This window comes from Syngnathus leptorhynchus, chromosome 1 (genome assembly GCF_054491065.1).
Source record: "Syngnathus leptorhynchus isolate UIUO chromosome 1, UIUO_Slep, whole genome shotgun sequence".
NCBI lineage: Eukaryota > Metazoa > Chordata > Actinopteri > Syngnathiformes > Syngnathidae > Syngnathus > Syngnathus leptorhynchus.
In genome coordinates this window covers 21,420,939-21,435,871 of record NC_141195.1, presented here as the reverse complement: position 1 = coordinate 21,435,871, position 14,933 = coordinate 21,420,939, and the positions used below count along the sequence as shown (strand labels likewise).

General features: G+C 40.9%; 1 protein-coding gene across 2 annotated transcripts in view; it reads right to left on the bottom strand.

Annotated features, from left to right (window-relative positions):
* LOC147062665 (partitioning defective 3 homolog B-like) overlaps nt 1-14,933 on the bottom strand; it is a 79,596-nt gene that overhangs the window by 19,089 nt on the left and 45,574 nt on the right. For both annotated transcript variants that reach the window (XM_085911261.1, XM_085911176.1), the window contains 4 exons: nt 14,253-14,468; nt 13,508-13,700; nt 3,523-3,621; nt 3,144-3,407 (listed from right to left, as the gene is read on the bottom strand). In XM_085911261.1, the coding sequence (XP_085767387.1) occupies nt 3,144-3,407; nt 3,523-3,621; nt 13,508-13,700; nt 14,253-14,468 (772 nt within the window). The remainder of the gene's footprint in view (nt 1-3,143; nt 3,408-3,522; nt 3,622-13,507; nt 13,701-14,252; nt 14,469-14,933) is intronic.

The window sequence follows — 14,933 nt, the reverse complement described above, 5'->3', positions numbered from 1 at the left end:
TTTATCCCTTTATTTGAGTATTCCAATCATAAATGTGTGGTTGACACAGCAAAGAGTCATTAATCTGCATAGACGGGTAAAAGCTATGACACATACACACTTGTCTCCACAGAGAACAAAAATGAGAGGACAGAATGTGAGGTAACACAAGTTTTATCTCGCTTCAGTATCTTTGTGAAGGAGGAGACTAATTAGAAGTTGTCTGATGCCACTGGCTGACCTCTATACTTCTCGACACTGATTTAGACACAACGCACACTCGGAAGAGGAAGGCGAGGAGAAGCTCAAGGTGGAAAGTTTTCTTTGCTGTCTGGATCTTGGAGGTGAGCAAACATCTAAGTACGCGATGGCGATTGCCAGATGAGCTCGGAGGAGCTCCCATTTGGAAGGCAACAAAGAGACAGGCACTGCAAACATTCAGGAGGGCATCTTTTAAAATCCCTGAAAGCTAAAACTGCCTCTCGGTGCGCTCATTAAAAGAACATGAGTAAGAAATTCTACAGTTAGTTGTTTTTAAAAATTCCTTGCACTTTCTGGATTGATCAATTGATTCACTTTGTGAGTCCTTTTTTTTTTTTTTAGTTTGTGTGAGATGAAAGAATAGATCTCTAAAGAAATAGATTTGGTTGCTTCTTTCTAGAAAGCACTAACAAACACTGGGCCATTTGTCATTTTTTTTTTTTTTTTTTAAACTTAGCTCACGTTTTTTTTTTTTTTTTTTTTTTTAAATGTCTTTTACTGCTCTTCTATCTCCACTCCCACTCCCTACAGTATGACAAGGGCCCTCTGCCTTAATACCTTTTGACAAGCATAGCTAACCTTTTCCTGCTACAGGTCAGACTCTCGTACGGCGCTAATCAAATGTGACGCCCATCACGACACGCACCTGCCATCTGAGGCACTAATGAAACTGTCCCAGCAGTAAAATAGGCGGCCACTTGGGAGTCCACTGTTCATAGCCTGACAGGATGAGGGGTGTGGTGGGTAGGGGTGGGTAGGGGTGGGGGGCTTCCACTGTGGATGACTTGGCTTCAAAAACAGTTGGATAAAGCCGCATTGAAATAAGTGTTTCACCAGCGCATGCCTCTCATCTCCCAGACGGAACATCTTTATTTGCACCAGTAAAATGTAAACGCTGAGGGGAGGCAGGTGGGCTGTTTCCGGGGAATACAGTATGCTCGAGACAGCCACGATGGCTTTAATATACCGAGGGTTCCATATTTTTTGGTGAATCTTTTGATTCTAATTTTAACCATATTTTCAAATAAGACCAAATTCACAAAGCTTTCAAAATGTTCACCACATGCAGTATATTCTGACTCCTGCCATGCATAGCGTAGAATGTCTTGCATAACATTTTCCAGTGCCTCACATATTTATTCTCAGTTTACAGTCGCTCACTTGGATGACACAAAGTTGCTCACTCCAAATGAGTCAATCATACTTCTTGATCGTTGGTGTATTTTTATAAAAGCATGCCATGAAAATGTTACCGATTGAAGTGGGATTAGCTTTAATTGAAGAATTTTCTTTAGTTAAACAAAGCCACCACACACCAAGAGATATAAGGCTGAATGACAGCTCCATGCCCCGGGTTCTCTAACTACTTTTGAGCCCATTTGAAATTTTAATTGTAGGTAAACCGTGTCGTTCAATGAATGGGGATTGCCAAAAGCCTCTGAAAAATCAAAACTCTCTCCTTAATCTCACATTAACATAGGATATTCGAATGAAAGCTCTTAAAGGATAGTCAAATGAATGTAAGCGATGATTTGTCTCTGGACCACACACATACACATTGTTGCTAGGTTACTCTTAGCTGTCTTGCAAAAAAAAATAGGTGCCTGTGTCTGCACATGTCTGCCTGTTTAAGAGTGCAAATAAAAGTCACACAAGCAAGCAGTGTCCCTTTGTAGGCGCTTAACCAGTCAAACTGAGGTGAAGGAAAAAAGGCTCGTATGATTAATTCATTTGAGAACGCGTGTTGAAACATACGTTAAATCTAGGTCATTTCAATTTCATCAAAACACATTGTTGCACACTGTATAATATGATCAAATGTGCCTTTCGGTGATTCGTGGACTGAGAAGGTGCCTCATCTATTATGCTACTTCTAAAAACTAATATTCATTACTGGCAAAGCAGAGGGGAGGGGGGGGGGGGGTGACAATGCCAGAGAAGGAGACAGAGAAAACGGTCCAGTAATGAAGCAACCAGCACTAGTGAACGAGTTAAAGAGGTCCAACAGATCTGTCAGGCTGCTGGAGTGTGGCTAATTATCCCTACTCTCGCTTTGTCTGCATCCTCCCGTCTCCAATGTACTCTGTGGCGCTAACACACAAGCCCACTTTCTCGTTGCTATTCGTCCCTCCTTCTGCCATGTCTTTCCATCTGTTCCCTTCTCTTGTCATCCTCTTTGCAATTTGCAAGTCAATAGCATTCCGTTCTTCAAAGAATTAAGCATGCAGGGAGTTTTAAAGTAGCCTGTATTATTTCATTGGGGAGATGATAACATTTGCATTATTATCTTCTTCAGATTTTACACATGCTGAATTGCATAGCTAAATTTAAACGCAGAAATTCAAAGGCCGCTAACTCTTCTGATGTATAATTCAAGAAGAAGGACTTACTTGACAAACTTGAACTGTTCTTAAGCATTTAGAAGCTGAATACAAGGGGCCCTCATTTGTATCTGTTTTTCACTACATAACCTTCACTTTCCATGGACTACCAATGCCACTTCAACCAACACTTGACGGAGATTTGAAAACGGAGCTACTCAAGGCTATCAGTTATGTCACCAAAATCCCAATATGGTCTCGGTACGGTCTAGGGTTATGCTTGGGAGTCTACTGACAACCATTCATAACCTGCTATAGCTGACTGACTGTTAAAAACAGCTTAAACTCACAAACATCAAAACACTTGGGCTTTGAAATCAATCGATTAACCACAGGCATTGTTTTTTTCAATCACACGGGACATTACTCACCCACGACATGAATACCTGAACCCCACTGGACCCAGGGCAGAGGTACAGGAAGTTTTTTTTTGCAGTCTAATACACTTACCCGTGACCCTCTCCTACAAAGGCACCAATGTAAAAAGCATAATATGCGACGTAACATGATTCTTGATCTCACCTGTCTGCAGGTTGTTGCCTGTACTTGTTGACCTTGGCATAGAGCGCCTCCAACTCCTCGGCAGAGGGCTGAGGCTGTTTGGTCTCCAATTGCACCGGAGTTGCAGGGGAAGGGGTACGACCAGTCAGCTGCAATGAGTTTGGCTGGAGGAAGTTATTGATTTGAGCATAGTTGGGGTCATTGTCATCATCCTTCACATCGGGGAAGGAGCGTGGAGCGGGGGTGGGCTGGGTAAAGTTGATTTCGGCATATCGCGGATCATAGCTGTGAGTGACAAGAATTAGGGAGGAGAGAAGAAGGTAGGGGGGAGAACGAAAAAGATATCACAGTGATTCAGAACGTTATGGTTGTTTCGTGTCAGAGTTGTGCTGATTCTTACCTCTCACTGTTGTCATGAAACCTGTCAGCCTCCTCCTCACTCCAGGCTTCCAGTTTGTTTTTTGCCACTTTACTCTTGTCATCTTTCTTCTTACCAAACCTGAACATGAAAGAGGCGTTGCAGAATAAACATCTTTTAATTACTTCAGTTACATTGTTTTGACTTAATCCTTGAAACCCACGTAAACCTATTAACGGTAGACTATTTAGTGGAAATTAATTCTTTTTTTTTCTTTTTTAATGAGGAAGACAATCAAGAGAGATTACGAGCGATCAGATCGTTCAGCATATAACGCATGAATATTTGAAACTTTTATCTTGTATGTTATTAAACTGTTGCATCTTTTTTCCAATTAAATTTGCCAGAGCGTTCCTCATTCAGCCTTTCACTTTAAATATTTAAGATTCTTTCATCTCTACATTGCCTTGGAAGGTTTGGTGCGGCAATCTAATGTCTGCATTTATTTCATTAACAGCGAGACGATTTTCATTAGCACTACTGGAAAGACTGTTGGCCCAGCTGAAAGTGGCACAGAGTTTCAAAACTGAAGGCAAACCAATTACTAGTATCTTAAGAGTTATTTACGGTCTTCATCTTGCCTGTTCAAGGTACCGACAGCAGATACAAATTTCTCCTGTGCATGATGTAATCCCACACTGCGTTACCATCATTCCTATAATATTCCTCTTGCCTCAAAAACAGCATGAGAGCTAGCAGACTTATTTCACTGAGCGGGGAACAAAAATTGGGAACCAAAGTTGTTTTCAAAGTCACCTAATGTCGCACTCTTGTCAGGGTTCCTTCAAGGTCGCAAATGTTCCCAAAACCTTTGCAAAACCTTCGCCAACACTTTGAGTTTTCAAGGACATTTTGCACGTTAAACATTCCCTTGCATCAAGCAAAGTAGAAGCGACGTCTGCCGACCGTTTGGCGGACTTTGAACGAACCCTGACAAGAGCGCGGCATCGCTGCGTTAGAAATCGCTTACAATTGTTTGCTGCTCAGTGGGATAGAGGCTTAAGGCTTCGCCCTAACAGAACAGTAGTTACCTCATTGCTGCCATACACAACCCGGGCTAGGTGGAAAAGGAATGTCAGCGCTGTTATCTTTTTAGGCATCATCATGCGTAATTAATATTTACTCATTATTATTCCGAATAGCAGATTTATTTGATTGTGTAAGCTGTTAGATAGCGTCCCTCTCTAAAGACGTAGTGACAGAGTTTCCTAATTAACATTTCATGAGGGCAGAGGTCCACATCTGGACTCATTATACCTGTATTAATTAAGAGGAGGAAACCCAACTGAGGTTTGAATGTAGAAATAAATAAAACTCACACACACACACACACATAATGAGGGTGGGACTTTCAATTAGAGACATGTACCTGCCATGAGGACACTCCATTTCATGCATTCATACATCCCTAAAACCTCCACTTTAATCCTTTTAAGGTGGGCCTATTGTGCTGACAGCCTGCCTATGCTTCTTTATTACTTAAATACTAAAAACGAACGAGAACATTTTGGTTTTCCCATGTTGCAAATGCTGTGACGGTATTGATTGGAAAAACAAACATCGAATTTCTACTTGTCTGAGATGTAAAATAGATAATGGCTGCAAGACACAAATATCAACCTGTGTATTTTCATACAATGCCTTATCCAGTTCTCAAGTGCATGAAATGCAAGACAGCAAGCCTTATTTCAGATCCACAATGAACACAGATAAAACAAAAACTGGAATTTACATATATTAAAGCAGTCATGGGAAAAGCCAAAGTGAAGCAAACTATATTTTTCTATTTTACTGACGAAAATTTCACTTATACAGCTGCATATTTTGTGTTGCACACCACACACACAAAGGAAGGTCACATGCATACAGCAAAGGAGAGACACTAGACAAACAATGCTGCACCTCTTGAACTAAGGGCCTTGGTCTTCACAAGTGTCAAGAAAGAAACCGGTCATTACTGATGAGCTACTGCTACCCCTTTAATGAAATCCTCTCGATGGTGCTATTCCTAAATATATACAATTTCTAGCACCATGTTGCATTGTCAGCACTATACATCTGTTATGATTTATGTGTATAATTTTTTTAGCAAGACAACCCAATGGCGTAGCATCATTTGCCAAGATCTTTCATTTCTCATTCTAACTTTTACACTTGCATAGCTGCCAGTAAAATGTAGCACAGTAGGATTCAACCAAGACAAACACGACACAGTAATCAAGAACACAATGGAGGACTGCTTCTTGTTCTTATTGTCCTTGGCCTGGGTGGAGGGTGGGAGTGCATACCAGGGGGCATGCCAGATGTCCTGCCATAAAATTAATTTTTGAGTGTTTTCCAATTTTCCACAATCTCTAAATACAAAATGTACAGAGTGAATGTTTATTAGCATTTTCCGAACGGTTTTTAGGGGTGGTAACAAAAAAAGTCTTGCGTAACCCCCTTGGATAACCTTCCATGGATACAAGTCCAATTATGCTACTGCTTATAAATGTTTATTATAATGAAAAAAAAGGAAGTACTTATTCGGAAAAAAAAATACCTTTATGTTCTTTCTTTACTTTTGGTTGGTGTACAAAAATGACAGACCTTGGACCAATTGAAACTTTACCAAAAAGTTTTATATGGACTACCAACATTTATGGTACCCTTAACAATTTCTGGGAATGAAAAAAAAACATCTAGAAAAATCCAGACTGATCACTTATAAGAATAGTGAAGAAGAGGGAAGACCAAAAGTGTGGGTAAAATGGATGAGGGGAGATGAGTGAGCAAAAAAAACGCCAATGAAAGTGCTGCTCAGCTGGGGAGAAATAAGGAGATTAGCTATAGACTGTTTGGAGGCAATGCCACAGCAATGAAGCACAGGGAGAACAGTTAATCATCCAAGCAGAACTGTTATCTCAGTAATTAGATTGCTCTGTATGTATTTTGAGAGGCGCGCACATATCTCAGTGGAGTTTGCTGTAGGAAGAGAGAGCCCGCTCAAAGAGATTAACACTGTAGACTTGTGTAACAGAGCTTCCCTTTCCTTCATGCTGATACATTTGGAAACTATTTCAGGCCGGAAACCTAATAACATTCACAGCACACACAGTCAGTGAGGATTCTACACTTAAGTAGGGTCTTGTTGCAAATGAGGATCAGACTACAATCCCTCAGCTCAAATTCAGCTTGTTTGTAAAAGCTAATCTTTTTATGTAGATGCTAACATCACAGAAACAAATGCGACTATATTCGAATGTAAACGGAATGCGTCTGTGAAGTGATAATGCGCACAAAATACGACGCCACGTGTTCATGGATTTAAATTTCTTTGGCTGTTTCTGTTTTTAGCCTTGGTTTCCTCATTTTTGTTTTTTGGCCAAGAATGTTGATTTTCTGTGCATCCCAAGTATAAAGTGGCATTTTTCCAAAACACCACGCCAGCGCAGTCAACAACCTGCTGTACATACATAACGCAATTTCCTAACGGGATATAACCTTTTTTTTAATGATTCTAATCTAAGAGATGGAAAGAAATTGAGGGAGACAGGCATGCAGGAACGCACAGCAGGCTACTCTCACGGGAGCACAAGTATGGAAATAGGAAAAGCCTGTTTTAATCAAGCCATGCACAGTTTGCATACTTCAATATCATATGAGCTACCGCTGGGGTCGAGAATAGCGGGAAGGGTGTGCTTGCAAGTTGCGATAATGGACACTACTCGGAGGAGACCAAAAGTGTAGTTGAACTTTGTAAAAAATGAAAATAACAATCATCATAAAGGCCAGTCATCTGCTCAGTGCACACACACGTCAGGAAATAATATCAAAGGATGCTGAAGTTAACTTCCTTCCTGTGCTGTCCATCTGTCAGTACCACTTCCAATACACCAAGGTCAGAATTGGGTATGTAACCCACTAATATAGATCTGACGCCATAATTGAGGCTACGAGTTAAACTAGAACTACAATTGTGGGTTAAGCCACAAATGCAAACAGCCAGCTAATATTTATCTTCAACCATTAAACCAGGGTAAAAGAACCGAACGGCTATTTGTTTAGCTGCAGTAGGACACGAACACGCTCAAGAAGGTGTGGGAAAATCTGAAAGTCTTGGGAGACCATCTGGGTTGTGATCTACACTCACTGAGCATCCCTTATCCAGGACACAGAGCTCTTGCTTGTGTGTTTTAGTCTGGTCACACAACTAGGAAGTAAGTTGTTACATGTGTGTGTCATTAGCCAACATTAAACAACAAACAAAATCCATCCATCACTCTTGGCATGAAGACAACTAGACAACATAGCGGATGTATCCTCGCTTCCCGGCGTCCAATGTGGATTAGTGTGGATGACTATGTATGATGAAATACTAATTGTTCATGACCGTTTCCTGTTGCATCTTTAATTGGCCGCTGAGTGATGGGCAGTCGGCAGCCGAAGCGCTTTTGAGTCGTCTCGCCGAGACCAATGCGTCTGGACTCGCCGTCCCTGAGGGTCAATTCAAATGACATAACTCCATAAGAACTGATGAACTGCATAGCTGATCAACACAAATGGAAGTCCGCGCTCAGTGCTTCATTTGATAATTACCTCGCATACAATAATTCACTGGCTAAATGGCAGTCTCAAATTCCCAACTGGATGAGTCACTGGCAATAGAAATAATTATAATTAAAAAAAATGTTTAACTTCATTTGAAAAATGCCACTGTTTAAATGATTGCTGGCAAAGAGAACCACATGCAGTAAACTCATGGGCCATAATTTTAGCCTTCAAGCAAAAGACAAAATGATGCACGACAGCTTTGAATGAAGGAGTTTTTTTTTTAGGGGGGGGGGGCTGTTTTGCTTGCTAAGAGACAGAAAGGTTGTGTGTTGAATTGTTTGGAAGCTTTAGAAAATTCAAAGTGGAGTTATTTACCCTTTAACTGAGGGTATGGGTTCTAGTTTGGAGAAGGGGATGAAAAGATACTTCATTTGGCACACACATCTTGAGCAAGCAGAGATAAAAAAAAGAAAAGGTGTTGCCGTAACATTAAAGGAAAGAAAAAAAATCTTAAAAGCTTTTTGTGTAGAAGCAGAAGATGGCATATCAAGGAAATGCCTGAAAAATGCAGCCGGTTCAGGTGCAAGAAATGGAGATGCAGAAGCTTGTTGTGACTGCGCCTTTATCAGCTGATATATATGCATGAGGACTTCCTCATCATCCTTAGTGTTGATTCCCCGTCCCTCTGACATTTGACTGGCAGCTCACATCAGTGCCAGCAAACGCGTACATCATTTCAGGAAAGCTGCCCGTTGCATTGAATGGATGGCAGAAAGTGGAAGGAGAAATTAATTTGTTTTCTAGCGGCTGGTGACGGCGATAGCGCCTGTGTCCATTTGCCAGCTCTGGAAAGTTGTAAATTAGAATTGCGCCTCAGTAGCGCAGAAACAAGGCTGCTTCTGCTGTGCACAACTAATTTCCGACAATAATACTTTTCCACTATTTTTTTTTTTCAAACAATTACGAGTGGGGTGGTGGGCGGACAATAATACACAGGCTTTAATTTTGAGAAACTGCATCACGGTCCGGATTGACAGACAAAGCTTGAGAATAATAATGAATTCGAGTAACACCAGAATTTTAAAAAATGTGAACAAATGGTGAACTGATGTGGAAATCAGCGCTTCAGCCACTCTTGATAAGTGAGTAATCGTCATGCATGCCGTTAAAGAACTGCCGAACAGAGACCTTTGCATCAACAATTCATAAGGTTCATCAAGGGATGAATAGGGATGTGGTAAGGGAGCAATAGAGCTTATACACAAGAGAGCGCTTGGAGCTGTGGGCAAAACGAAGAGCTTAATGTATATTTCATAAAAGGGAATACTAATATGAATGAATAGGCTCTTGAAGACTCCAAGATGGGATGGCTATCCGATATGATTCATCAAAGAAATCCACCTGCAGTGCATTGACCAGTGGCGGTATTAGGTATTGCATCATTTTGCTTCCGTCAGCGCAAACGTAATTTTTTCAATGGTCCATATTTCTTCACTACATTGGGGTACGTAGACGTAGATACGTATAGGAAAGAAGCGCCCCCTCCCCCATTTTACTGCGGTTCATTATATAGCTCTTTCATTTAAGTGATTATTTTCACGTGTTTTTACAGTATTGTGTTTTGAACCTCAAAAAGGTTTTTAAGGTAGGTTTCCATCTCTGGCCTACCCAAGTGGAATTTGCATGTTCTCCCTGTGCCTGCGTGGGTTTTCTCCGGGTACTCCGGTTTCCTCCCGTATTACAAAAATAAGCATGGTAGGCCAATAGAGCACTCCAGATAGGTGTGAGTGGGAGTGTAAATGGTTGATCATCTATTTGAACTTATTCATAATTATGAAATGTGAAAACCTCCTTATGTGGTGAAATATGTCAGGAGGATGCAACAAAATGATTCTTATAGCTGACTACCCTAGAATGGGCAAAATGGCGGAAGTAGCAAATGTCATTTGACAAGAAGCTAAGTGTTCAAGAGGCTCATCAGGAAAGGCGCAAGGACTGAAGGGGAAGTGAGCGTAAAGTTCCCCAAACAACCGTAATAATCCATCGGAAATCAACTTGCGGTGAGCCCCTTCAGTTTGACAACTGGGTTGCATTGAATGCAGTTTACCAGTGACTGTCTTTAAGCCAGGCACATCCTGACACTCTGCGATAGGATAAAAGCGGAACGGACCACGCTAATTGGCTTGCCTCTCTGTCGGATTTCTTCAGCACTAAACATGGAGAAGTGCCATGAAGGAGTCAGGGTGCGGGGGTGCTGGGGTGAAGGAATGGGGTTTAGCATGATGTTGTGTGGATTTGTAAACAGGGTATCAGCGTTGGCTTTCATGTACTTAATATTGGTGCAGGGGGCGGAGTCTCAGCAGAATGCGCACCAATACTGATGGCTGAACACTGATCCCGGGGCAGGTGGGATTTGTCACCACCAGTCAGGATTTGCCATGGCAGTTGCGGAACAGAATGAAGATAGACTGTGTCCAATGCCACCTGAAAGTGAGGCTGAGTCACCAGCTGCATCCATCAAACCCTGACCTGCTGACTACACGATGCAGGATCAAACTAATCCTGTACAAACTCTAGAGGTAAAATGAGCTTAAATTTTTGTCATGCATCATATTATAAGGAAATGAGTGATGCATATATCTTTGTTTGACATGCTCAAGTCTGAAGACTACTTGGGCTGTATTTACACGAGGGAGCCTTATCGCTTCGTGTACGTATGTATGCACCCCCAAAAATAATTTCAATTGGACATGCTCAGACCAAAATCAAGCAATAATCATATGTGGATGAAAATCTGCAATCTCAGAATCACAATCCATTATTACAATAAAGAAAGTATGACTTAGTGATGTTTTGGTGCTAATTAGCTTTAATCTGTGCAGGGTATACTAAATTACTATCAAGTCATTCTGAAGCAAAATAAATTGCCCAATATCGGAAAACTTGGCCAGTTTATCCTATCGGTCATCCAACAGGATAAAGAGCCAAAACATGTAGTGTAAAACATATTATTCATAGGAGTCCTATTTAACACCTGTGGAAGAATGTGAAAAATGCAGTCAGAAGAGCAGTTTACTCATGAGTGGAACCAAATTGCTTTCCAACAGGTGCACTTTTTTGTTATTGAGAGTTACATAAATGGTCGTCTGTGACTGCCTCAACTGGAAATTTAATGAGTTTTGTTGTGTAGTTATTCAGAAATGAGAATTCAGTCCCATTTTGCGGACGGAGGACAGCGGACAGGATTTTATTTTATTTTTTTAAAGGACAGAACTTGATCATTAAAGCTGATTCTGATTCTCAGTCCAAAAGTAACAGTTTGTTTACTTCCACTAACTTGCAGTAAAAAGGTAAACTTGAGACTTGCAGTGTCACTGCAGTCTTAAAGTGTGGCAAAATAGCAGAGGTGTTGGGAAAGAAAAGCAGAAGCTTCACTGTTTTTGCAGTGTGTCAATGGCCCCTGAGGCACCATTCCAGGTGAAGGCTTCACTGCTGTCTGCTGAGCACAGACAAGACAGGCAAGGTCTTAGAGGTTCCACCATTTGTCATGGCTTATTTAGCAATCAAGGAGACGTGACAGCAATGGGCCTTGGTGATCCAGGTGTTCAAAAGACAAGAAGTGACATCACGGGCCACAAAAGCAAATTTTCACTCTGAACTGTACCCTGACATTTTATTGCCATCACCACTGGATATGCAGAACCATTACTACATTAGTATGATATGCGCCGTTTTGAAAGTGCAACGTACAGTTTTTGCAACTTTCAAACGTCCCTATATGATGATTTCCAAAGTTCAGCATGCGATCGCCACAACATTCACAGGCCTACAAATACTGGTGCAACAAAAGCAAACATTTCTGACCAGGGGTAATTGTGTAGATTTCTGCTGTGCACTTACACCACAGAAAGAAAATGAGGTCATATGTTTATGAGTTGCCCTTTTCCTAGTGCTGCCATCAGACAAAAATAACATTTGAGAGCTGAAATTAGATTGAGCCACACAATGCTACAGCTAATTAAGTCATATTTCAAATTCAATAACAATCAATTTAGACAGAGAAAGGCTAGTCTAAGCACTAGGGGTTGAATTGTGTGGTGGTAGTTGCTAGAGCCTGGAGTCTCTTGGAGTGTGAAGTAAAATTAGCCAACCATATTTTGATGGTTAAAACCATTTTACTCCTTTTGTTATTTTTTTTTTTTTTTAATACAACCCAACAGGGTTATTTGATTATTAATTCCAATTGCATACTCCAGCAGGAGGAACATGGTATCCCTTTAAACCCAAATAAAATTTCATTCAGATTTTCCCTGTGATGAGTAGTTTCATGCCATTTGATAATTAGGTTTCATTCTAATTGGAATACAAGCCACTATGAAAACCTGACTGGTGATTATTTGCGTTTAATCAGTATAGGACATTTGCTAACTGCTTATACCGGCGGAAAATAATGAGGCACATTTCCCTCTATTTTTTTGACAAACACAGTAACCACATTAGAATTTGTTTGAGAATTTCCTACACTGTATATGAAGTAATGTACAGACCTTGAAAGATACGTCAAGGTAGAGAAATGTAATCATTGTTTTTAAAAATATGATTCATCAATTAATTGAAAAAAGACCAGATGAAGGAAAATTGGTATCTCTGAATTGAAAATTTCAAACCAAACCCACGTGATCAATATCGGTGATCACATTCATGGACAATCGGTATCGGTAGCGTAAAACCCTAATTGGAACATTCTTACTTCAAATATAGGTCATAGGATTCCAAACGCTTCATAGTAGCATCTTTGACACGAGAAAACAATATGGGATTGTATTTGGAAAATCCAATCCAATTTTATTTGAATGTTATCAGATCTAAGTTCCAGCCTGGTCCCATATGTGATTCCACCCAGACTGTATATGTCCTTCACTCTGCCCTTCTCTTCCCGCGTGAACATCTCCTCCATTACTGCCCTTGACACTGCAGCCGATTGAATTGTTATCTGCCATCTGCGGGCTCACGTTCAGTGTGCTGTATCTGTTGCGACAGCCTAATTGAATCTACAGTGTTGGAAGTGTGGCGATACACTGGCCACACCGTGTCACTGCCAAAAGATAAGGGCTGCTTGTAGGAGGATTGGGCTCACTACAATCAAGATGGGGACACGTTGATCAATGGGTGATAAGCGCTTTGGGTAGGTAATGTGTCTACTGTGACTTTGTTCGGATTGGCCGACAATGGTTTCCCTCCATTGCCGCCAAGACTGAATTTATATCCAATATCCCATAAATCCTAATTTGCTGTAATGTGTTTGGAAAGTAGGGCACAGATATTCTTACTACCACTTCTGCATATAAAATTATTTTTCGAGTTCAACAGCTCACCTGTCAACTTTACGAGAAAAGCCTCAATTATATGGAAAATATTTGATCGTGTCTCCTACCTCAAAAGACCAAAGCCTTTTTTTTTGGTCTTCTTCTCCATATCCTCTGTGGCATCCTCACTTCTCTTCTTTCCTTTACTCTTTTTTTCCTTTACTTTCTTCCGCATTGTCACATCTTCAACATCCAGGTCCTGGCGTGAGGAGCTGCTGACCGGTGTTTCGTGACCAGAGCTCACCTCCGATTGATCGTCATCTATGGAGAAATTGCTTCAGTGGAAACTGAGACTTTCAGGTTTGAAGTTTGCATCTGCCAGCATTGACAAGCTGAATGGCTTCTGGACAAAAAGTTAGTGGTCAGACAAGGCCAAATTTAGCTGTTAAGCCAAAAAGGTGATTTGCACATTGAGTTTTGGGATTGCCGGCTCAACGCTCAAACCTCAACCCCGCTGAATATTTGTAAAAAAATGCTTCAAATTCGCATCTATACTAGAAAATGAATCAACTTAAATGAACTGCGCTAAAGAAAAGTGGTCAAGTTTGCCGGTGGCTACAAAACTGTCTTATCAATGTGCAATGAAGTAACCAAATATATAGTGGGGGGAGTCACTAAAATAAGATTTTAGGTTGCTTTCCCTAAATTGCTGAATGGACAAAATAACATGGCATTTCATTATTCAGAGCACTGTATCTTGGCTGGCCTCCAGCAACTCAGATGCCAGCGTTGTACGAAATTTGTGTCTGTAATATGAAATTCTTTAGATACCTTAAAAGTGTGGCATAAAAAAAGTCAAATGTCAACCCTTACCATCTTCAGAAGGTCCTTCATAAGACTTGTCGATGGCAATGCGGAAACTTTGGTTGCAAGTGCGTCCCCGGACCATGTGTGGCCGTGGGCGGTGAAATGGGACGTGGGCTTGGATATCATTTTGCTGGACCTCCGACATGGCTGATTGGAGACTTTCAAGGGAGCTGGACTTCCAGAGGCCCAGGGTTGGGCCCAGTGTTCCATCAGCATTTGGCCCTAGAGCACAGCAAGTACATGTAATAAATGACTGATGAATAAGAACATAGGGAAGGCCTTCTTAAAAATAAAATATCTGCTGGTCTCAAGGAAAAATCCATTAAAAGAAGGAATACATTTCAAATTCATCTGTGTAATTGGTAATCTTTGCCAAGTGAGACACAAATCTGCTCAATTTGTCTGCGATGTTAACCAGATGATGTTGTGCACTGTCGTCACCTGCGCTCTTCGCAACATCAACTCTGCAGCACAGATGTCACACTGCTGCAAACGCATCACCTCAAAACACTTACTAAGCAGTCATACCAATCTTGTTTGGGACATTTGTTTCTGCAGTTTTCTCTCATTGTAATTGTTTCTAAGGGGCCATTCTTTTTTCTTCATTTGGTTGTTGACAATTTAAAGGTCTATCCTATTACTGGGACTATCTTTTGAAATTGATCTGAAAAGGTTTAATAAGAATGA